This window comes from Sciurus carolinensis, chromosome 6 (assembly GCF_902686445.1).
Source record: "Sciurus carolinensis chromosome 6, mSciCar1.2, whole genome shotgun sequence".
Lineage (NCBI taxonomy): Eukaryota > Metazoa > Chordata > Mammalia > Rodentia > Sciuridae > Sciurus > Sciurus carolinensis.
The window spans coordinates 142,528,839-142,551,812 of record NC_062218.1 but is presented as its reverse complement, the minus strand read 5'-3'; the positions used below and the strand labels follow the sequence as shown (position 1 = coordinate 142,551,812).

Genomic DNA, 22,974 nt, shown 5'->3' with positions numbered 1-22,974 from the left:
ATCCATATTTATGGCAGATATCCTAAACTTGAGGTATTGGGTGGGCTTCTTGGAGTATCTATATTGGTCCCACTCCTGGTCATGCGGAAATATATGTAAGTACATGTGTACATTTTTCTGGGAAAAAGAGTTCGAAGATTTTTCTTGTCTTTAATCATATCCCTACAAGTTGATGCCCTCCCACAAGTTAAGAGCTCGACTTGGGGATTTGGGTCTTTTCTGTCAACCAGAAGCCGACATATGGGTCCCATAAAGCCACCTCCTTCCTGGAGTTCTAAGGGTTTCCAGGATGTGGGTTCATTAATATTCTGGACAGCTCCCTGGATGGCAGGCAGGGGTCAGGCAGCTGGGTTGATTGTCTTCGCTCTGCTGCTAGGAAATTACAGCAAGAGAGAGACAGCGGTGTGCAATATTGCCCCAGACCATGTGCTGCCAGGGGCTGGGTCACAGCTCTGGTGTCTCCCCTGCTGGGCTGGGTCTTTAAGACTTCAGTGTAGTTAAGTGTACAGAATGAAGTGTCAACTAAATGTGGATTGGAGTCCAGTTTCACCACCAGTGAGCTATCTTATTTTAGGAAACTTTTAACTTCCCCGAAGTGTGATTTCTCCATTTACAAAGCACTATTCATGACACTACTTTTTTCAGTGATCCTTTGTATCGAGGATTCAATGAGATAATACATGCACGTGTTCAGAGCCTTATACTTCCCAGTGACTTCCCAGGGTTCTAGCCCTCCAGGTGGGCTATGCTGGGACTTCAGACCTAACTCACAGAACCGGGCACAAATGGAACCACAGTCATATCCCACAGTGTGACCTCAGGCCAGTAGTCAGGGGTGCAGAGATTCCCTAATCCCTGGGTTCCCAAGAGTGGATGGCATCAGCATTTATCCAGCCCTGCTGGGTGTAGCTGTGCCCTGGTGGCATGGCTCTTTACAGAGATGGGTCTAAGACAAAATCACTGGGCAGTGGACACGCCTCTGTGTGGAAGCCCCCAGTAGTCAATGATAATGAGCAAAACCCGTTGGGGTCACAGGCTAGGACTGGGTAGGAGAAGGGACCCTCAACAGGGATCTGGTTAAGCCACTGCTGTTAAGCTGCTGTGTGACCTGGGAGGTGGCATTGGCCACTCTAGATCTGCTGTGTCTTCTATAAAGTGAGAGAAAATGAGAGTCAGTCATCTCTAAGTCTTTGCAATATACTCTTTTTTTTTTTTTTTTTTTTTTTTTCCAATCCAAGATATTTTTTAATTAAAATGTCTATTATACGGAATGAGGATAGGATTTTTTTTTTTTTTTTTTTTTTTTTTTTTTTTTTTTTACGTTTACATAGGGTAATGATGTTTATTATATTTTTCCCCTCCCCCCCACCCCTCCCACCCCTCCCACCCCTCCCACCCCTCTTTTCCCTCTACACAGTCCTTCTTTCCTTCATTCTTACTGCTCTCCTTAGCCTAACTCTAAACCTAACCCTAAACCTAATGCTAGCCCCTCCCACCCCCCATTATATGTCCTCATCCGCTTATCAGCGAGATCATTTGTCCTTTAGTTTTTGAGATTGGCTTATCTCACTTAGCATGATATTCTCCAATTTCGACCATTTGCCTACAAATGCCATAATTTTATCATTCTTCATTGCGGAGTAATATTCCATTGTATAAATATGCCACAGTTTCTTTATCCATTCATCAACTGAAGGGCATCTAGGTTGGTTCCACAATCTGGCTATGGTGAATTGAGCAGCAATGAACATTGATGTGGCTGTATCTCTGTAGTATGCTGATTTTAAGTCCTTTGGGTATAGGCCAAGGAGTGGGATAGCTGGGTCAAATGGTGTTTCCATTCCAAGCTTTCTGAGGAATCTCCACACTGCTTTCCAGAGTGGTTGCACTAATTTGCAACCCCACCAGCAATGTATGAGTGTTCCTTTTTCACCACATCCTCGCCAACACCTATTGTTGCTTGTATTCTTGATAATCGCCATTCTAATTGGGGTGAGATGAAATCTTAGGGTGGTTTTGATTTGCATTTCCCTTATTACTAGGGATGTTGAACATTTTTTCATATATCTGGTGATTACTTGTACATCTTCTTCTGTGAAGTGTCTGTTCATTTCCTTAGCCCATTTGTTGATTGGATTATTTGTATTCTTCGTGTAGAGTTTTTTGAGTTCTTTATAGATTCTGGAAATTAGCGCTCTATCTGAGGTATGGTTGGCAAAGATATTCTCCCACTCTGTAGGCTCTCTCTTCACATTTCTGATAGTTTCCTTTGCTGAGAGAAAGCTTTTTAGTTTGAATCTATCCCAGTTGTTTATTCTTGCTTTTATTTCTTGTGCTATGGGAGTCCTGTTAAGGAAATCTGATCCTGAGCCAACAAGTTGAAGATTTGGACCTACTTTTTCTTCTATAAGATGCAGGGTCTCTGGTCTGATTCCGAGGTCCTTGATCCATTTTGAGTTGAGTTTTGTGTAGGGTGAGAGATAGGGGTTTAGTTTCATTCTATTGCATATAGTTTTCCAGTTTTCCCAGCACCATTTGTTGAAGAGGCTATCTTTCTCCATTGCATATTGTTGGAGCCTTTGTCTAGTATGAGAAAATTGTATTTATTTGGGTTTGTGTCCATGTCCTCTATTCTGTACCATTGATCTACCTGTCTATTTTGGTACCAATACCATGCCGTTTTTGTTACTATTGCTTTGTAGTAGAGTTGAAGATCTGGTATTGCAATACCCCCTGCTTCGCTCTTGCTACTGAGGATTGCTTTAGCTATTCTAGGTTTTTTATTCTTCCAGATGAATTTCATAATTGCTTGCTCTATTTCTGCGAGGTACATCATTGGGATTTTAATTGGAATTGCATTGAATCTGTATAGAACTTTAGGTAGTATAGCCATTTTGACGATATTAATTCTGCCTATCCAGGAACATGGGAGATCTTTCCATCTTCTAAGGTTTTCTTGAATTTCTTTCTTTAGTGTTCTGTAGTTCTCATTGTAGAGGTCTTTCACCTCTTTTGTGAGATTGATTCCCAAGTATTTTATTTTTTTCGATGCTATTGTGAATGGGGTAGTTTTCCTAATTTCTCTTTCTGAAGATTCATCACTTATGTATAAAAATGCATTGGATTTATGAGCATTGATCTTGTAACCTGCTACTTTACTGAATTCACTTATGAGTTCTAAAAGTTTTCTGGTGGAATTTCCAGGTTCCTCTAAATATATAATCATGTCATCAGCGAACAGGGATAGTTTGAGTTCTTCTTTTCCTATTCGTATCCCTTTAATTTCTTTGGTTTGTCTGATTGCTCTGGCTAGAGTCTCAAGGACGATGTTGAATAGAAGCGGTGAAAGAGGGCATCCCTGCCTTGTTCCAGTTTTTAGGGGGAACGCTTTCAGTTTTTCACCATTTAGAATGATATTAGCCATGGGCTTAGCATAGATGGCCTTTATAATGTTTAGGAATGTTCCCATTACCCCAATTTTTTCTAGTGTTTTGAGCATGAAGGGATGCTGTATTTTATCAAATGCTTTTTCTGCATCTATTGAAATAATCATGTGATTCTTAACTTTAAGTCTGTTGATATGGTGAATGACATTTATTGATTTCCGAATGTTGAACCAACCTTGCATCCCTGGGATAAAACCCACTTGATCGTGGTGCACTATCTTTTTAATATATATTTGTATGCGATTTGCTAAAATTTTGTTGAGAATTTTTGCATCGATGTTCATTAAGGATATTGGTCTGAAATTTTCTTTCCTTGATGTGTCTCTGTCTGGTTTAGGTATCAGGGTGATATTGGCTTCATAGAACGAGTTTGGTAGGGTTCCCTCCTCTTCTATTTCATGGAATAGTTTGAGGAGTATTGGAATGAGCTCTTCTTTAAAGGTTTTATAGAACTCGGCTGAGAACCCATCTGGTCCTGGACTTTTCTTTGTTGGTAGGCTTTTGATGACCTCTTCTATTTCATTGCTTGAAATTGGTTTATTTAAGTTGTGTATGTCCTCCTCGTTCAGTTTAGGTAGTTCATATGTCTCTAGAAATTTGTTGATGTCTTCAAGGTTTTCTGTTTTGTTGGAGTATAGATTTTCGAAATAGCTTCTAATTATGTTTTGTATTTCACTCGTGTCTGTTGTGATGTTTCCTTGTTCATTCCGAATTTTAGTAATTTGAGTTTTCTCCCTCTTTCTCTTTGTTAGTGTGGCTAAGGGTTTATCAATTTTATTTATTTTTTCAAAGAACCAACTATTTATTTTATTAATTTTTCCGATTGTTTCTTTTGTTTCGATTTCGTTGATTTCGGCTCTGATTTTAACTATTTCCTGTCTTCTACTACTTTTGGTATTGGTCTGCTCTTCTTTTTCTAGTGCTTTGAGCTGTAGTGTTAACTCGTTTATTTGTTGATTTCTACTTCTTTTTTTGAATGCACCCCATGAAATAAATCTTCCTCTAAGTACTGCTTTCATAGTGTCCCAGAGATTTTGATATGATGTGTCTTTGTTCTCGTTTACTTCTAAGAATTTTTTTATTTCCCTCCTGATGTCTTCTGTTATCCATTCATCATATAATAGTGTATTATTTAGTCTCCAGGTATTGGAGAAGTTTCTGTTTTTTATTCTGTCATTTATTTCTAATTTCAATCCATTATGATCTGATAGAGTACAAGGTAGTATCTCTATCTTCTTGTATTTACTAACAGTAGCTTTGTGGCATAAAATATGGTCTATTTTAGAGAAGGATCCATGTGCTGCTGAGAAGAAAGTGTATTCATTCTTTGTTGGATGGTATATTCTATATATGTCCGTTAAGTCTAAATTGCAGATTGTGTTGTTGAGATCTATAGTTTCTTTATTCAATTTTTGTTTGGACGATCTATCCAGTGGTGAGAGAGGTGTGTTAAAATCGCCTAGTATTATTGTGTTGTGGTCTATTTGATTTCTGGAATTGAGAAGGATTTGTTTGACGTACGTGGGTGAGCCAATGTTCGGGGCATAGATATTTATGATTGTTATGTCTTGCTGATTTATGCTTCCCTTAAGCAGCATGTAATGTCCTTCTTTATCCCTTCTGACTAGTTTTGGTTTGAAGTCCACATTATCTGAGATGAGGATGGATACTCCAGCTTTTTTGCTGTGTCCGTGTGCATGGTATGTTTTTCCCCATCCTTTCACCTTTAGTCTATGGGTGTCTCTTTCTATGAGATGTGTCTCTTGCAGGCAGCATATTGTTGGATTTTTCTTTTTAATCCAATCTGCCAGTCTATGCCTTTTGATTGATGAATTCAGGCCATTAACATTCAGGGTTATTATTGTGATATGATTTGTATTCCCAGTCAATTGACTCATATTTGTTTTTGACATGATTTGGTTTCTCCTTTATTTGGCTATTCCTTTAGGCTAGCGCCTCCTGTTGCTGATTTGCATCGTTGTTTTTCATCTCTTCCTCATGGAATATTTTGCTGAGAATGTTCTGTAATGCTGGCTTTCTTTTTGTAAATTCCTTTAGCTTTTGTTTATCATGGAAGGATCTTATTTCATCGTCAAATTTGAAGGTAAGTTTTGCTGGGTATAAGATTCTTGGTTGGCATCCATTTTCTTTCAGGGCTTGGTATATGTTGTTCCAGGCCCTTCTAGCTTTTAGGGTCTGGATTGAAAAATCTGCTGATATTCTTATTGGTTTCCCTCTGAATGTAATTTGATTCTTTTCTCTCGCGGCCTTTAAAATTCTGTCTTTATTTTGTATGTTAGGTATTTTCATAATAATGTGCCTTGGTGTGGGTCTGTTGTAATTTTGTATGTTTGGAGTTCTATAAGCCTCTTGTACTTGGTTCTCCATTTCGTTCTTCAGATTTGGGAAATTTTCTGTTATTATTTCATTGAATAGATTGTTCATTCCTTTGGTTTGTTTCTCTAAGCCTTCCTCAATCCCAATAATTCTCAAATTTGGCCTTTTCATGATATCCCATAGTTCTTGGAGATTCTGTTCATGATTTCTTACCATCTTCTCTGTTTGTTCCACTTTGTTTTCAAGGTTAAATATTTTGTCTTCAATGTCTGAGGTTCTGTCTTCCAGGTGTTCTATCCTATTGGTTATGCTTTCTATGGAGTTTTTAACTTGGTTTATTGTTTCCTTCATTTCAAGGATTTCAGTTTGGTTTTTTTTCAGTATCTCTAACTCTTTATTGAAATGATCTCTTGCTTCCCGTATTTGGTCTTTTAACTGTTGATTGGTGCGATCATTTAATGCCTGCATTTGCTCTTTCATCTCCTCCTTCAATGCCTGCATTTGCTCTTTCATCTCCTCATTAGCTTCCCTGATCGTTTTAATTACGTACATTCTGAACTCCCTTTCTGACATTTCTTCTGCTCTGCTGTCATTGGGTTTTATTGATGTAGTATCTAGGTTTGTTTGGGACATTTTCTTCCCTTGTTTTCTCATAATGGTCAGTTGTCAATGGGACCCTGAGATATTGCAGTTTTCCACTATTGGCTTATAGTGTCCCACTAGATTTCCAGTGTATCACCTCCCAGCCTTCAGTAGCCTGATGTCTTGGAGGAATCTGATAAAGCAGCTCATTCGAAGAATACTGCCCCTAGCCCCCTACTGGTTCCACGTTTTGGAACTGGCTCTGTGCGGAAATGCTCTCACTGTGGGCCTGCACCGTGCAGCTGGCCGTGTGGGAAGAGCCCACTGCCGGAGTGTGGAAGACTACCTTGGGAAGACTCAAGCTGCCCTGCCCGGCTCTGCTAAGCCACCTCTATCTGGGCCTGCCACCCGGGCTGAGCTTTACCCAGTGGGCAGACTCACCCGTGGCTCCACTTCAGTCCGAGTCTCTCAATGCCTCCCCTTCTTAACTCCTGGGTTCTGGAGCGACCGGGGGTGCAGTCTCCCTCTAGGCCGCCATCTTGGATCGCCCCGTGAAGAGAGCCCGCAGCCGGAGTGGGCAGTGCCGCCTGAAGAGGTCTCCTGCTGCCCTGCCCTTATCCCTGAGGCTGACTGCAGATCGAGGCTCTCCGCTGGTTCTTTGCAGGAGTACACTGCACTGCAGGGGCTCCGGGACTCGGAGCGTGCTCTGTTCAGACAGGCTCTCACTAGCGGGCCAGTTCCGTTCCGAGAACCTGGAGAAGCTGGCTGTGTGGGTGGGGCCCACCGCCGGAGTGCGCAGGACTGCCTGTGGATGACTCTAGCTGCCCTGCCCGGCTCCGATAAGCCACCTCTATCTGGGCCTGCCACCCGGGCCGAGCTTTACCCAGTGGGCAGACTCACCCGTGGCTCCACTTCAGTCCGAGTCTCTCAATGCCTCCCCTTCTTAACTCCTGGGTTCTGGAGCGACCGGGGGTGCAGTCTCCCTCTAGGCCGCCATCTTGGATCGCCCCCGAGGATAGGATTTTTGATACTTTGGGCTGGGAACCGACTCTGGACGCCGCCAAGGGAGCCGCGCCAGCAGTTGCGGAACCGCAGTCCGCGTTCGCGCTATGCTTCGCCCCGCTGCAGCCGCGACCAACGCTGGATCTTTGGATGGCGGCCCGCGAGCACCATGTTGTCTCTGGCCAAACGTCTCTGCAATATACTCTTTTGATTTTATGTGCTTAAGACAGATTTAGAAAAGTGTCAGTGTGAGCAGTTGGTTTAGGGTAGGAACATTTTGGTTCTTTTGTTTTTTCTCCATTGAGGCTAAAGGGATTCTCTTGAGGGCAGGCCTGGGTTTCTCTTACGGTCCCTAGAGCTTGGCCCAAAGTCAGAGCAGGCAGATGGCTCTCAGGGAGCTACTGATGGACAGGCAGGTGCACACATGGCTTGGTTTCAAGACAAATAAAAGAGGTCACTATTCTTTTAACTACTTTTAACAGGTAACTGCTTTCTTTGTCTCTGGCCCTAGCGAGAGAAGAAGCAGAAGAATGAGTATTACAACCAGAAGGACATGGATTAGACCATAAGAAAAAAGAATTAGACTCTTGGAGCTGTTTGAGTCTGAAAAGTCAACTTTCCAACCTCCTCATTTTCATAGATGAAGAAAAGGAGGTCCTTGGGAGAGCGGAATGAATATTTGAAGGTTGAAGACTTGGAGCCCAGTTCTCCTGCCTCCTGGATCCGAGCCTTGTCCCTCTGCATTACCTTTCAGGCTTCATCCCGGCCACAGTGGCATCAGACTATCCTTTTAGGGACGTCATTAAGATGGGAGAGGCCGGGGAGTCGGAAGGCTGTGGAGCCAAGGGCAAGTCCCTGGGACCTTGAGAAGCCAGTCTCACATTGCAAACAGAATCTGTCTGGACTGTGGAGTCTGGGAGAGCATTTTAAATAAGCTGAGGGCAGGCACTGCCCCTTCGGCAATCTTTCCGGAAGCTGCTCAGTATCTGCTGTTGCTGCCTCGTGATTGGAGGCCGTCCTGCGTGGAGATGGGGGAGGACCGAAAGGGCTGCTGGCTTGCTCCTCCTTGGTGTGAGCAGTTTCTACTTAGCCTCGTTCCAAAGGACAGAGCTCCATATTCTCCTCTACACAAAGGCACTTCATCAGGGCTGAGTAGCAGATGGTGAAGCTCCTGTCTTGTCTTTTTCTCCAGGTTGTGGAAATTGCCAGCCCTGTGCACGTGTGGTTGCCCTACATTTCTCCCTCATTCAGAAACTCCTCTCTCCTTTCCTGGGAACCTAGATTCATTATCTGTTGAATGTACTCTTGAAAGAAGATCTGGTCTTACCCAGGCACCTCAACTGGATGAGGAGGATGGATCCTGAGAGACATTTGCACTAAAATATCTTGCTATTGTTGGTTTGTCAACACACCTGTTGCTTTGTCATTCCTTAGTGCTGGCCTCCAGCCCCACCCCTGGAGACAAACAGCCTCTTCACCAGGGGCGTAGTGTGGTGCTATGCATTGGCAGATTGAGCATCTTGGCCTGGGTTCAAGGTGCTTCTAGAGACATTCGGAGACCTCTAGGAGTTCCACAAGTGATAAAGCAGAGGGCAGGTTCCCCAGAGTCTTCTGAACCAAGAATGTCAAGCATGCCACTGTCACACCCTGCTTTCACGGCAGAATTTTCACCGATTGCACATTTATACTCTTCTCTGTGCTACCTGGGTTCAGCTTCAGACTCCTTTGCCTTGCTAATCAATTGGAGTGGACATGGCCATTTCTATTCTTAGTCTTTATCTGTTCCCAAGTGCAAACGAAATTGATAATCACAATGCTGAGAAGCAGGAAGAAAGGGTCAGAAGAAATGAGAAGCCTTTCCAGGGTCCTTGCTCACAGCAGACCCCCATGAGACAAAGGTCATGAGGACAAAGTCCAGGAGACTGCCAACATGGCTCAGAGTCACCCCTTGTCTTTCACTTGCCCTCCGTAAATACAGAAAGTATCAGTTTTTCTGTATCAGAACAATACCCAAGCAAAAATTATAGCCGTTTCACTAAAAGGAATGACTATTCTACATTATCATTGTCTTAAAAAAATTTCAACATGAGTTTCCATATACACCAAGAGCCACAAATAACAGAGTGGTTGCTCCAAACTTCAGGCATCTTCTTCCTTTTTCTTTTTAAATAGCTGGGTTCTGCCTGGATTTGATACTGGAATTCTCCACTCGGCTCCCATGAGATGGAGGAAGCATGGCCAAGCTTACCTGCTGTAGGGCTCTCTGAATGTCGATCCCCTGGCCCCAGGGCACTGCTGGGTTGGCCAGGCAGTCGCCAGCATTCCCTCGCCGGGATATATCAATCCTCTGTCTCCGCAGGCTCTGGAAAGCCTCAGCCATCACTTTCACCCCGTCGTAGGTGAGAGCAGAGGTGTACTGTAGGAGGAATGGGGACAGGTATCAGACTGGGGACTAGAAGATGGTGGGGAGTGGTGTGGGGGCTATGCTTCCTGGTGGTAAGAACTGTGCCGGGGGCCAGGCGCAGGTGGAGGTGGGAGGCAGCCATGAACTCAGAGAGCATGCATGTCCTCACCTGGGACTGCTCTACCTCACCAGCCATGTTGCCCTCCTGAACTGTGAGTTCAGTTTGACCAGTTGTGACTTTCAAAGAGAAGTCAGAATTCTAGATTTTTGTGAACAGTGTTGATCACTTAACATGTCACTTAGGTTGGGAAAAATGCATAGATTAAATAAAACACATTCGCAGGCCAAATACATGGCAAATTAGTTTCTTTTCTCTCCATTATAGTCACCAAGTGGGAGCCAGGAGGAATTGTGTATTCCACCATCTCTTGTAATAGAAAAAAAGAAAAAAAGAATCCCAAGACAAGTGAGCTCTTAATTATTTCTGCATGTGGCTCACCCAAGTGGTAAGTTCACATTCTGTATTTTCCATTGTATTTATTAATGATAATTCTCAATTCTCCCCACAAAAGGGGACTAAGATATGAATGAGAAAAAATAAAAAAACAAGAAAATATTTCTTGGCTTTGGAACCAATGTCTGTCTTCTTGTTTCTAATACCTCTCATGTTGTCTGGTACACTGTAAGGTTGTATAGAGAACTGTAGAATGAATGTGTAAGTAATTTTACAATTTTTAACATTGACTTTTTGTTATGATTTAGATGTGAGATGTCCCCCATAGCTCATGTGTGAGACAATGCAAGAGGGTTTAGAGGTAAGATTGGGTTGAGTGTTTTAACTGAATTGGTGCATTAATCCCCTCATAGGGATTAAGTGGGTGGTAATCAAAGGTAGGTAGGGTGACTGATGGAGCAGGTCATTGGGGGTGTGCCTTTGGAGTATGTATTTTATCCCTGGTGTGCTGAGCTTAGTCTCTCTGTTTCCTGTTAGTCAAGTCTTGAGCTGCTTTCCTCCTCCATGCCCTTCCACCATGATGTTCTGTCTTACTCTGGGCCCAGAGCAATGGAGTTGACCATCTATGTACTGAGACCCCCTGAAACCATGAGCCTCAAATAAACTTTTTCTCCTCTAAAATTGTTCTTGTCTTTTGGTCTTTTGGTCACAGCAGTGAAAGGCTGACTGAAACAATTTTTTCTATTCCTTTTTAAAAAAAATATATTACATTTGGAAATTGGGTGGTGTATTCATAATCAGTGCCTGTATGGTTCATTCATTGTTTTAAAGCACAGTAGGGCTTTATTTATTTAAGCTCATATTGATTAAGTCTTCATTCTTTAAGAGTTAAATCAGTTTGGTCAATACTGGGATAAGAAACATCTCAGTTATATGGCCTGCAATTTACAAAAAAAAAGTAGACTTAGCAGTAAGAAAAAATTGCATTTTTCTTACTAAGGATGCATTGTTTGTCCCAGATAACAAACCTGGCTTCAGAATCCTTCTCAACATGGTATTCCACACAGCCACAAACTATTTGATTTGACATGGGAAAAAAATTACTTGCTATCTTTATTCTAAACCATGCTCAAATCACAAACAAAATAGATCTTGGCTGCTGGATTTAATGTTGCATTTCTCTGCATGGTAACTGATATGCCATCCAGAGGTAGAGATTTGCTGGTGAATCCTCAGTTAGGTTTTTCTGATTTCTAGATGGGCACAGGATTGTCTAGAATGAAAGTCACCTCACTACATAATGCAAATGAGCATCCTCCTGTGCTGTGCTACATGGTGCCCCTCCCAGAGTAGAGAGAGGGTTTTCCAACTGAGAGAGGCTGTCTAAGATGTGGTCACTGGTATAAAAGTGGAAGATCTGCATGGGACTTCTGAAAAGAATTCCTAAAGGAAGGAGTTGTGCTTTCCTTTCTCCTTTTTATCTTCCTGCTGGGTAGAATTCTGAGGTAAGGCTAGAGTTTAAGCAGTCATCTTGGGCTGTAGGGCTGTAGCCATGACCTCAGGATAGCATAACAGGTGAAGAATCCCAATGACTTTGAAGCCATCACACAAGCCCTGGATGGCTGACTCCTGAACTGTGCTTGCAGGAGAGAAAAATACAATGTCTATCTTTCTTGTCAAAACCACTGTCATTTGGGTTGTCTGACCCTTGTATCTTATGCCCACTAATGTTTATGGATATATTTTCCTTTGCTTGTTCCTCTTAGAAAACCCATTCTCTTCTAAATGCTAACCCTTCCCAAAAACCAGAGGCAGGCACTGGGGCCAGGCTGGGACCCCGCACCTTAGGCCTCTTCCAGTCCACCCGGGTGTGGTCCCGAGCATCGCTGCTCTTCCACTGCTGCATGATCTTGGCAGGGACGGTGTCCGTGTAGTTCACCAACTGGAAACCTGTCACGTTTGCGCCACTCTCCTTGAATTTATTTAAGTCAATGTCCATGAAGCCCTGTAGGGGGAGGAAAGGGAAGAAGCCAGAACATGTGAAATCAATTTAACTCTGTTACAGAACCATGGAATCTTTCTATCCTGCTCCTGGTGGTAAGAACTATGCCGGGGGCCAGGCGCAGGTGGAGGTGGGAGCAGCCATGAACCCAGAGAGCATGCATGTCCTCACTTGGGACTGCTCTACCTCACCAGCCATGTTGCCCTCCTGAACTGTGAGTTCACATCTCACAACTGGTTTAATAGAGAGACAGTTGTGTCTCCCTTCCAGTAAACTGGGTTATCACTTAGTCCTTGTGCATAAAGTTAACTCAGCTGTGAGGAGTTCTTGGCCAGGAGCTGGAGGACCCTACTCAAAGTATTGGCTCACAAGCCCACTAGTTATCCTACCTTGGACTAAGTTACTTGGTTTGCTTGTTTAAATAATGTGAATAATGGGGGTGGTTGTTGGGAGGTGTGTTGGGGAAATGAAATAAGAAGATGCATGTCAAGTGGGTGGTTTAGACTTGGTGATCAATAAACGGTGGTGCAGACAGGGCAATCGATGGATGGCTAGGATTGTCATGATGGTGTAGACACATGCAACAAAATAAAAACCTCTGAAAAGGAAACTGTGTCCCTCACCACCCCCACCCTTCACATGAGAAGAGGAGAATAAAGTTCATTTGGGGAAGTTCTTATGGATTCCCCAAAGTTGCCACTAAGCCTGTGGAGAAACCTGGATTCTGATCTGGGTTCTCATTCCTCTCCCTGAGCTCTTTCATGGACAGTGGATCAGATCTGCCCTACCTGATGAGCCCTGATAAATTTTAACATACCCAGAGGATACTTTATTAAGGATGGATTTCCTTCCAATTCAGTAAGACTCAGAAAGTCTTCAACTTAAAAGGAAACTTTGCATTTGTTTAATATATTCAATAATGTACAATACTTTCCTGCCTTGGACCTCATTCCACTTTAACCCTTCAGAAAGTACAAATCATAGGTCCATTTGCCAGATAAAGAAGCTGAGACAGAGTGGCAAAATCCACTAACTGGCCAAGTCTTCCAGTGAGTTAGTGTCAGAGAGGCGGCCAGAACTGAGTTCTTCTGTTAGGCAATTCACTCCTCTCCATCACAAATTCATCATCTGGCAAGTATTTTTGAGTTCCTATTCCAAGAGGGTGAATAAATCTATTTCCTTTCTCAGGGACTTTAAATTCTAGTGGGGAAAGCAGATGGTAAACAAATGAGCAAGCAGATATTTAGCCTTGACGAGTCCAGTGGCATTCACTCTGTGGCAGCAATGAGTCCTATGAAGAAAGATAAGGTGGGGTCAGTGGATGGGGAGGGGCCCTGTAGGTTGTGGAAGGAATGACCGTGATGAGCCTGCCAGAGGGGGTATTGTTGCTACAGGGACCAGAGTGAAGTCTCCCTTGGTAGTGAGCTATGGGGAATCCGGGGAAGAACATTCTGAGTAAAAGCCCGAAGGTGGGAGGAAGCTTGGCATATTCCAGAAACAATCAGGAGGCTGATGTGACTAGTACAGTGAGTGAGGAGAGGATAGGAAACCAGGTCGGGGGAGCAGCCCAAGACTGCATCATATGCAGCCTTGCATTGGCTTGGGTTTCCTTCTACATATAATTAGGGGCCCAGTGCAGGAATTTGAGCAAGTAACATGAAGTATATTCCTGTGCAGGCCCTTGGCTTGGGGTCACTGCCAAATTCCAATAAGAGAAATGGGCGAAGGAGTAGAAGAAGCACTATGATGGATAGGGGAAGCTTAGGAGGCCTGAGTGCTGATCCCAGCTCTGTCTCAGAATCCTGTGGCATTACAGATGGGGCGTTAGTAGACTAATGTCCCAGAATCCTCTCCCCTGGGTGCATAACCACAAGTTGTGTTCTACACTGCCACCTAGAGGCCTCCTGAGGGACTGCACTCCCGCAAGCAGCCAGCAGGGTATCTTGATAATGCACCTTTATTGTCTGCCTTCCCTTCCCTATATCACCTTCCTGTTTCCCTGCTTCCTTGCTGGTGTTTCTAGGATTGGCAGCCAAAGAAATCACGTGTACTTGAATCCTTGTCTTGGGATCTGCTTCTGGGAGAACTTGAGTCTTTCCCAATATAAAGTCCAGTCAGTTCTATCTCAGTGCCTGCTAGAGTCTTTCCAGAGCATTTATTTCCATTTGAGGTGATCTCATTTACTCATTTGTCCTTCTGTCCTCTCTTCTCTACTGGAATGCCAGTTCCAGAGGATGGGAACCTTTTCTGTCTTGTTCACTGATATGTCCTAGATCCTAGCAGCTAGAACCATGCCTGGCACAGAGAAGATGTTCAATACATGTTCATTGAGTGAATGAATAAAAGTCAGAGGATTTCCTCAAGCAAGATTCCCAATTAGCCAGGGGAAATATGGCCAGCAGGCAGCAGTGCCACTGGATGATTTTAATTAACTGAAAAGAGAAACTCAGATTGGAAATAACTTTTGAGATTAACTTGTTCCACCGCCAGAATTATACAGAGGTAACTGCTTTGCACAGTGTTACAAGCAAGCTCTTGATAAAGGTGAAATCAGAATTAGGTTTTCCTGACCAATATGCATTCTAAGACATTATGCCGCCTAAGAGTTTAGCCATTCCACCACTGGTTAAAAGCCAGAACACAGTTGAGAGATTTCCCGTATTGTTTAGAGACTTTTAAAAGTACATCTTGTTCATGAAATAACTATTGAGAGAACAAAATGAAAATTATCTCCTGCAGTCAAATTTTGTCACTTGCAAATGTGTAACAAGTTCCTGGGCATTTTGTACCTACTGCTTCCATCTCAAATATAATGGAGGCCAAAGGAAACGGCAGAGTTTGTTCAAACATAAATGTTATTCAACTGCATCACCAGAATGTCTGATTACAAGATGAGCGGAGCCAAACCTTGGTTATATATAATCAAACTGATGGGACCCTTCAAGCAAACGCCCCTGAAAATATTGAAAAGGAATAGAGGAAGAATAATAATACAAGCTCCTATCTGAGATGTTCATTAACTACAAGAATCAAAATTAGCAAATAACTTGGGGTCAATGTACGTTCATCTAATCGCTGACATTTTCTCTCCTACGTAAGGTTTCATGCTGGGAATGATAACATTAAACTGCACAATGTCCTTAATCACTAAGAAATGAGTCTCTCCTAGTTACTAGGTTTGATTTCTCCATAATGACAGAAAACGGGCTCTCCAATAGAATAAAACATGTTCTTGACTAAAAGGAGGAAAATATATTAACTCTTTGCCTACTAGCTAACCTGAAAATTCAACTCACTTTTTCCCCCCTGAGCAGTCTCATTAAACAACATTTAATTAAATCATTTTCTAATTTTCTTTGCCATTTTAATAAAAAAAGAACCCTGGGAGGTAATATTTGATAATTAGTACATTTTTCTTTATCTGCTTTATTTGTGCTATTAATTATATAATATTGTTTAAGGACACTATGTCGCTAATTATATTCTATTAGAGATTTTAACTATGAAGTTTGATTATCGCTGATTTTTAAGCCAATTTGCATGTTTTATAACATGGTTGGGAATGTTGAGTGGATTGCTGTAGACACTGTGGCTACTGAATAAGAATGAAGTGAATCTATAAACTGCCATTTTTTCAAGTTATTCAGCAAGAGGAGTCAGGTCTCTTAAGCCCATGCTCCTTTACTGTCCCCCAACATTGGCACCAGGTGCTGCTCTTCCCAGAGTGATCATTTCTCATCCAAAATGGAGCCGGGGACTGTGCACTCCTAGGCTCTTAGGTCCCTGGGTTCCTCCCCGCTACTTAGCACCTCTGTGCTTCACACTGTCAAACCTGTAACTAATGGATGGGTGAGGGGAGAAGGATGCTCTGCCTCCCATCTTCATTCAAGTGCAAATGAACTGACTGAAGAACTGCAGGCTTAGGCCTGGTGGTCCTTGACCTGAGGAACCCTGGGAGCTTTTGTAAAAGTGCCATTCTTAAGGATTGTCTTTCTATAGCCCCGTGAGGAAACTGGATACTGTATTTGGACAAAACTCTAATGCTGGTGAATCAAAAAATCAAGATTCAATGTATTAAAGTTATAAAGGTAATCAGCAGAAGAAATCCGAATAAGAGCCTAACTAGCAAAAATTAAGGAGAGGGTGCAGGGAACTCTGTGAAATGATTCATTATCTGTCTAATGGGAGTCACAGATGGGGTTAAGTTAATAAAGCAAGAAAAAGAAACAGAGACATATTATGTAGAAGTGTGGAGGAAACCATCAGAATAACCAAACACCAGAAAGGTTTAAAATGTTTACTTCTACAAAGTATGAGACTGGAAAGAGCAGGTGTTTGCTTTTGATTGTATGCCCTTGTATTATATATATATATATATATATATATATATATATATATATATATATATATTTTGTTTTTTTTTTACCATGTGAATATATTAACTTTTTAATACTGTTTCAAAAGTAACAATAGACCCTCGGATGATTCTGATATACTTTCCTGGTTAGGAATCATCCCTTAGTCACTGGGGAGTTGGGGAGAGAGTGGCAGGGTCAGGGCAGGGAGAGTAGCCATTGTGTGCGTTGAAGCTTTACTGAGGTCTTTGAAGTGCGCCCTGCTTAACCTGGATCTCCTGGTCTGGAACTGAAGAACATTTGTGTTGCTAAATTGTGCAGCTGACATACAACCTCAGAAGCATTGCTCAGAAGGATAACCAAAATTATAATGGTGGCTGAAATACCATTTCATGTGTACTATAAAACTTCATCTAAAATCACCTTTTGGGAATTTTGAAGTTACTGCCATAGAAAAGTGAAAAAATAAATATTCAATGCAAGAGTACCCCTAGACTTACTTTAAGCATTTCCCAAGCTCTTATCCTAAGCCAGGCATTTAGTTCAATGCTTTATTCACATGGTCCTATCCAATCCCCTAAACGATCTTGAAAGATGAATGTGCAGGACCTGGATGTTGATTTGCATAAAGGAGTGAGTCTCCATCCCAGTTGTCTGATGAGACCTTTGGAAACTCCCCTGAGATCACAAAGTAAGCAAAGATGCAAATGGTGGTCCAACCATAAAATTTCACAAAATTTGTCTTCTTTCACCAAGAAGTGACACTGCCCTACTAGAGGAGGAACATATGAGCTTTGGTTTAGGATGGTATGTTCACATTTCCCTGGTCAAAGAGGGACAAATAACCTCAGATCATGACAGACACCATTATGAGCCCAGAATAAAGGAATCATCCTGTCACAATGGTGACCTACAAACACTTGAAGAAACAGGAGCACTAGGTTTCTGTCCTGGACACCAGCCCCTGAGGTGTTCAGGTGTTTCTAAAGCCTCTGAATTTTCTGAAGTCCACTGGTGTCCTCCTGCCGTGCATCTATACCAGGGCTCAGCAAACTTCTGCGGAGGGCCAGACTGTAACTGTACTTGGCTTCACAGAACTTAGGGTTCCTGTTATAACTACTCAGTTCTGCATTGTACATAGCAGTGGCCACAGACAGTAAATGAATAAGGATAGTTCCCAGTGTGATATTTTGTTGGACGCTGAGACTTAATTTAGTATAATTTTCACATGTTGCAAATTATTCTTTTGATTGTTTTCCTTAATGATTTAAAAATGTAAAAAACAGTCTTAGCTTATGAGCTGAACCAAATCAGGTGGTAGGGCATTTGACCCATGGGGCATATTTTACTGACTCCTGATCTAGGCAGTGGCAAAAGTCTTTCTTTTTGGAGATCTAGCTAAACCCCTCATTGTACACGTAGGGAAACAGGTCCAGAGAGGGGAAGAGTGACTTAAATTGGTACCGCTGGGGAGAGGACTACCTGGGGTTAGAATCTGTCCCTGTTCTGCAGCCGCCATAGAAAGCAACATAATGCCAAATGGTCATTTGAGTAGAATGACCATAAGTGAAAAGCACTCAATTAATCAAACTAGTTAATGTAGGTACTGCAGCTGTCATGCCAATTAGAATTTTTCAAAGATTAGAATGAAAAGGCATTTCAAATAATTATGATATCCTAAAGAGATGTTTAACATGTAACTACACCAGACATATTTTCATCTTGCTGTGAAGATTTGGAGAATGCTTGAAGCCTCCTGAAGAGGCTCTGGACCATCGTTATGCCTATTAATTATCATATGTGCTTGGAATGGATTATGTGTCATTACCTGTTATTTAACCTCTTCAAGGTTCAGTTCTCTTCAACATGTGGATTCAAATGCACCTACGTCACAGATTTGGTGTAAGGTTTAAAGGGACTGATGTGATGAAGCACTTAGAACTGGGTCTGGCACATAGTAAGTGCTTCAGGAACGTTAGCTTCTGTTCTCATCATTGCATTTGCCATCATTATCATGGGGGCAAAAGAGGTTAGGTGTTGTTAGAGCTGCTTTAAAGCCAGGGAGTGGGTCAGGCAAGGAGCCAGAGAAGAACATGAGGCAAGTGTGTAGGAACACAGTTTCCGAAGGATGAAAAGCCTTCTCTTTAAAGCCGGGTTTCCCTTTTTCTTGGATTTGTTCAGGGGGTCACATCCAAGTCATTCAGTCCTCATCATCCACACCCGTCAGAAGGAAAAAGGAACATCCAACATCGCTAAAGGAAAAGGCCGGGGAGGAAGGTGTATTAAACACGTGCCGGCACATCAGAAAGCAATCTCCGTCCACCTCAGCCCCTCGAGACCAGGAAAGGTAAGATTAGACCCAATCAAAGAACTTGTACTTTACACTTTGAATGGCGCCAGTTGAACATGTCAAGTTTCCCCAGATTGTCAGAGAAAATCTTAGATGACAGCTCCTCAGAGAGATTAGTTATAGGGAAGTGTGGTTTGAAATTCTCGTTACATTAGCAATGCTCGGGGAAAAGGAGGCGGCGATCAGCCTAAAAAATAGTAGAAGACTGAGAGGGTAAGTGAAGGAGGTACTTGAATCTCAGACCTGTTGCTATGGGGAGGAGGTGAATGATATGTTCTCTGAGACTCTGGAAGGCAGGTCAGAACCTATGGGAGGCAGAGTGTTTAACATGCGTGAAGCCTGGGCTGTGTAGGCACTGTGCTAGGTGCGCTACTTGTATTATCTCGTTTAGTCTTCATAACAGTCCCTGAAGTGGGGACTGTTGTCATCCCATCTGCAAATTAGAAATTAGAAACTTGAGTCCTAAGTTAATGGGGTGGCTTTGGTCCAATACAGCACAGCTGGTGAGGGTCAGAGCACAGAGTTCCAGCAAGTAACCAGACACTGGGGCTTGTTTTCAAGCACTGTGCCCCCTGCTCCTGACCACTGGTTCAGTCTGTCTCGTTCATTGATCTCCTGTCCTGCAAAGAAGCACTTGGAACAGCCTGCATCTTTACACAAGGACTTAGCAGGTTTTCATGAGACGGGACGTTCTTTCTCAGTTCTTTGATCTATGCTGGGACCTGGACCCTGAGCCACTCAGTACTTTTATTTGTCCCTCTTAACCCCCACCCCAGCTTTCTCATTGAAGCTGCAGGGGTCCCTCTCATCTGCCAAGCTGGGAACTCCTAGAGGGCAGGGACCTTGGCTCCCACAGGGTCCACACACAAGGCCTGGAGCAGGGTGTGTCTAATACACGCTGAGGGACGAAGGAACAGAAAGTATTGCTCACCGTTTCCATGATTTTCTCACAAGCTTCAATCCTCTCACTTCTTAGCTAGTTTTTGTCTGGTGAACCAAAGAGGCCTTTTTTGTTTTGTTTTTTTTTAAAAAATTGTATTATATTATAAACCAGGTCATAAATAAAAGTGTCAGGAAAAGAGTTTTAGGGACAACCACGTAAGTCTTGTCCTATCTTTGAACTTCATGAGTTGCCCTTGGTCAACTATCTCAACCTCTCCAGGGGTGAGTTTATTGATCCGTAAAATAAGGCCCTCAGTTAGATCAATGATCTTTCAAGCTACCTTCCTGCAGCAGGCATTTCAGAGATTTTCACACTGAGCTATGAGAAAGGCAGAAAGGACAGAAAGGACCTGGTCCTACCTTCCCACTCTGTCTCATCCACCAAAACAACTCTGCTTTTATATCTATTTTACATACTAGGGTTCTCCTGCAAGATTCCATTTGAAAATAGAGCTTCAAACTAAAAAGTATGTATGGAAACTTCTGAGCCTGTTGATTTCTCTCCTAAGGGCTCTTCCAGCTTTGATCCACAGTTCTGTGATTGGAAAGGTGAGTGCACATGAATATGGAATATATATGAATATATATATGAGAGTTGTGGAAAACTCTCAGGCTGAGGACTTAATTGTGTCCTCAGATACTCATGTCTCTGCATAAAAATCTTTACATTTTCCTATTTTAGCCACGTTGACAAACCAAACCTTTAAGGTGTCCTCTCCCTGTATAATCCCTGCTAATCACACAGGCTTATCTGGTTCCCAATAAGTCAATAAGGCATTGTAGTTGTGCTTAAGTCAGCTAATAGTGGGAAGAAGCGGGAGTCAGGTACCTGCACCTGGGTATCTCCAAACACAACAGCCTTACTCTTTCACACAGGTGTCCACTATTCACAAAGCTTTGTTAAAGTCAGAATCTCACAGGCAGGAGAAATATTTCACTTCCGAGATTTGGGTCAAAATGCAGACACTTTGTGGTAGAAGGTCAAAGACCCCCAGACTGGGCTGTTAACAGGCTACACAGATACACTACCTGCCCTGGACTGGTTGGTTTTCAGAGTCCCTTCCTCTTTACTCTGTCCTGATGGTGGTCTGGCCAACTTCAGAGTGAGGGCCAAAGACCAAAGTCCAGGCTTTCGTATTTCCATCTGTTGGGTCCTTATGGTTGGAATTCCTGGTGGACTTGAAACAAAGAGCACCTTCCACTTACACAGTCACTACCTTCCCATCCAGGGCAGGCCAGGCAAGGATACAAAGCAAGCCCGTCTTTGGTGAAATGCCAGTGTATGCATTCATGGTGCCTCACATACAGTAGGCACACATTGACTACTTGGTGAAAAAGTGAAAGTCCCAGCGTATTGATAAATTTGAAACCTACTAGAAATGGGAAAAGGAAAATCCTAGTTTTTTATTCATCCAGCCCTAGCTCATTCACTCATGTGTGCTTAATAGTGCCATCCATATTGTTGACACAGGGATGTAGAAGACAATAGGACAGGTCTAGTCCTTGCTTTCAGGTTAAGATCCAGTGAGAAAGGTCAATCTTATGCAAGTAAGTATAGAGTAGAATCAGTGGTCACAGCTGACTCTGGAGTTCAAGGAAGGCTTCAAATTGGAAGCAAGGAAGCTTGATGGAAAAGAAGGTTTTGGTTGGGTGAGGGGGGCAAAGAAGTACCAGGGAGAGCCTGTGTGCTTGAGGTTCATAGTCACAGTGACAGGGTGGCGTGTCACAGTGAATGCCTGTGCACATGGCCCTTGATTCAAATCTCAGCTCTACTACCTGCTTAGCTGCGTGACCTCAGGCAGGCTACTCACTCTGCACCTCTGTATCCTTTGCTGCAAAATAAGGACTATTCTGGTACCTGTCCCATGGGGCTGTTGTGAGCATTACCTGTATTACATATCACCTTCCTAGAACGGTGCCTGGCACATACTAAGTGCCCTCCTAGATTTCTGATTTTGGGGGATCCATTTCCCTCCTATAGATTATTTGCTTTTTTGTCTTAAAACAGAAATGGGGGCTGAACCTCTCTAGGTCCACATCTTCCCAACCACCTGCTGATGCTGGTATGAGTGTGTCCTTCCTTGATACTTCTAAGTTGGTGGTGGCAAGGGGGTCCCATGCTTGAACAGAGTAATTGCAGCCATGGTCCTGCACATCTGAAGTGGCCCAGAGGATGCTGACCCAGCATGGAAAGGGCCATTTCAAGTCAACCCAGGTGTGTCTGGTTTGCAAGGCAGGAGAATACGCACACCAAATGCTTGGGATCCATAGAACCTCCTCTTCATTGTGGTAAGGAAGAAAAAGTGACTTTGAGAATTTTTTCTGGATACCTCTAGAGTGCAGAGAGATTTCGGAAAACTAGACCTCACTAAATTGCACAGACAGAAAGGTGCTTTTGATGAATGTACTCCTTGTGAGCAAAACAGTGTGCCATTTCAAATTTTCTGTGGAACCTCCATACTGCTTACCGTTGAAGGTGCACCAATTTGCATTCCCACCAGCAATGTATGAGTGAACCTTTTACCCCACATTCTCCCAACATTTAGTGTTTGTAGTCTTGATAATTGCCAATCCAAAAGGAGCCACCATTTGACCTGCTATACCACTTTTCTGTATATACTGAAGGACTTAAAATCAGCATACTATAATGTCACGGCCATGTGGGTGTTTATAGCAGCTCAATTCACAATAGCTAAGCTATGGAACCAACCAGGGTGCCTTTCAACAGAAAAAGAAAATGTGGTATATATATATACACAATGGAATAATTACTCAGTCATAAATAAGAATGAAATTATGGCATTTGCTGGTAAATGAATGGAACTGGAGACTATCATGCTAAGTGAAATAAGCCAATCCCCCAAAACCAAAGGTCAAATGTTCTCTCTGATATATGGATGCTAACACATAATAAGAGAGAGAGAGGGAAGAATAGAAGTTCACTGAATGGGCAAAGGGGAGTAAAAGGAAGGCAGTGAGGAAGGAAATAAGAAAGACAGTAGAACGAACTGGACATAACTTTCCTATGTTCATGGGTGAGTAGCGGACCAGTATAACGCCACATCATGTAGAACCACAAGAATGGGATCCTAATTAGAAT

The 22,974-nt window shown here is 42.8% G+C and overlaps 1 protein-coding gene across 2 annotated transcripts in view; it reads right to left on the bottom strand.

Annotated features, from left to right (window-relative positions):
- The window catches only part of Gria1 (glutamate ionotropic receptor AMPA type subunit 1), a 311,817-nt gene that overhangs the window by 115,667 nt on the left and 173,176 nt on the right, over nucleotides 1-22,974 (bottom strand). For both annotated transcript variants that reach the window (XM_047555789.1, XM_047555788.1), the window contains exons 6-7: nucleotides 12,069-12,230; nucleotides 9,616-9,783 (exon numbers count right to left, since the gene is read on the bottom strand). In XM_047555789.1, coding sequence (XP_047411745.1) covers nucleotides 9,616-9,783; nucleotides 12,069-12,230 — 330 coding nt within the window. The remainder of the gene's footprint in view (nucleotides 1-9,615; nucleotides 9,784-12,068; nucleotides 12,231-22,974) is intronic.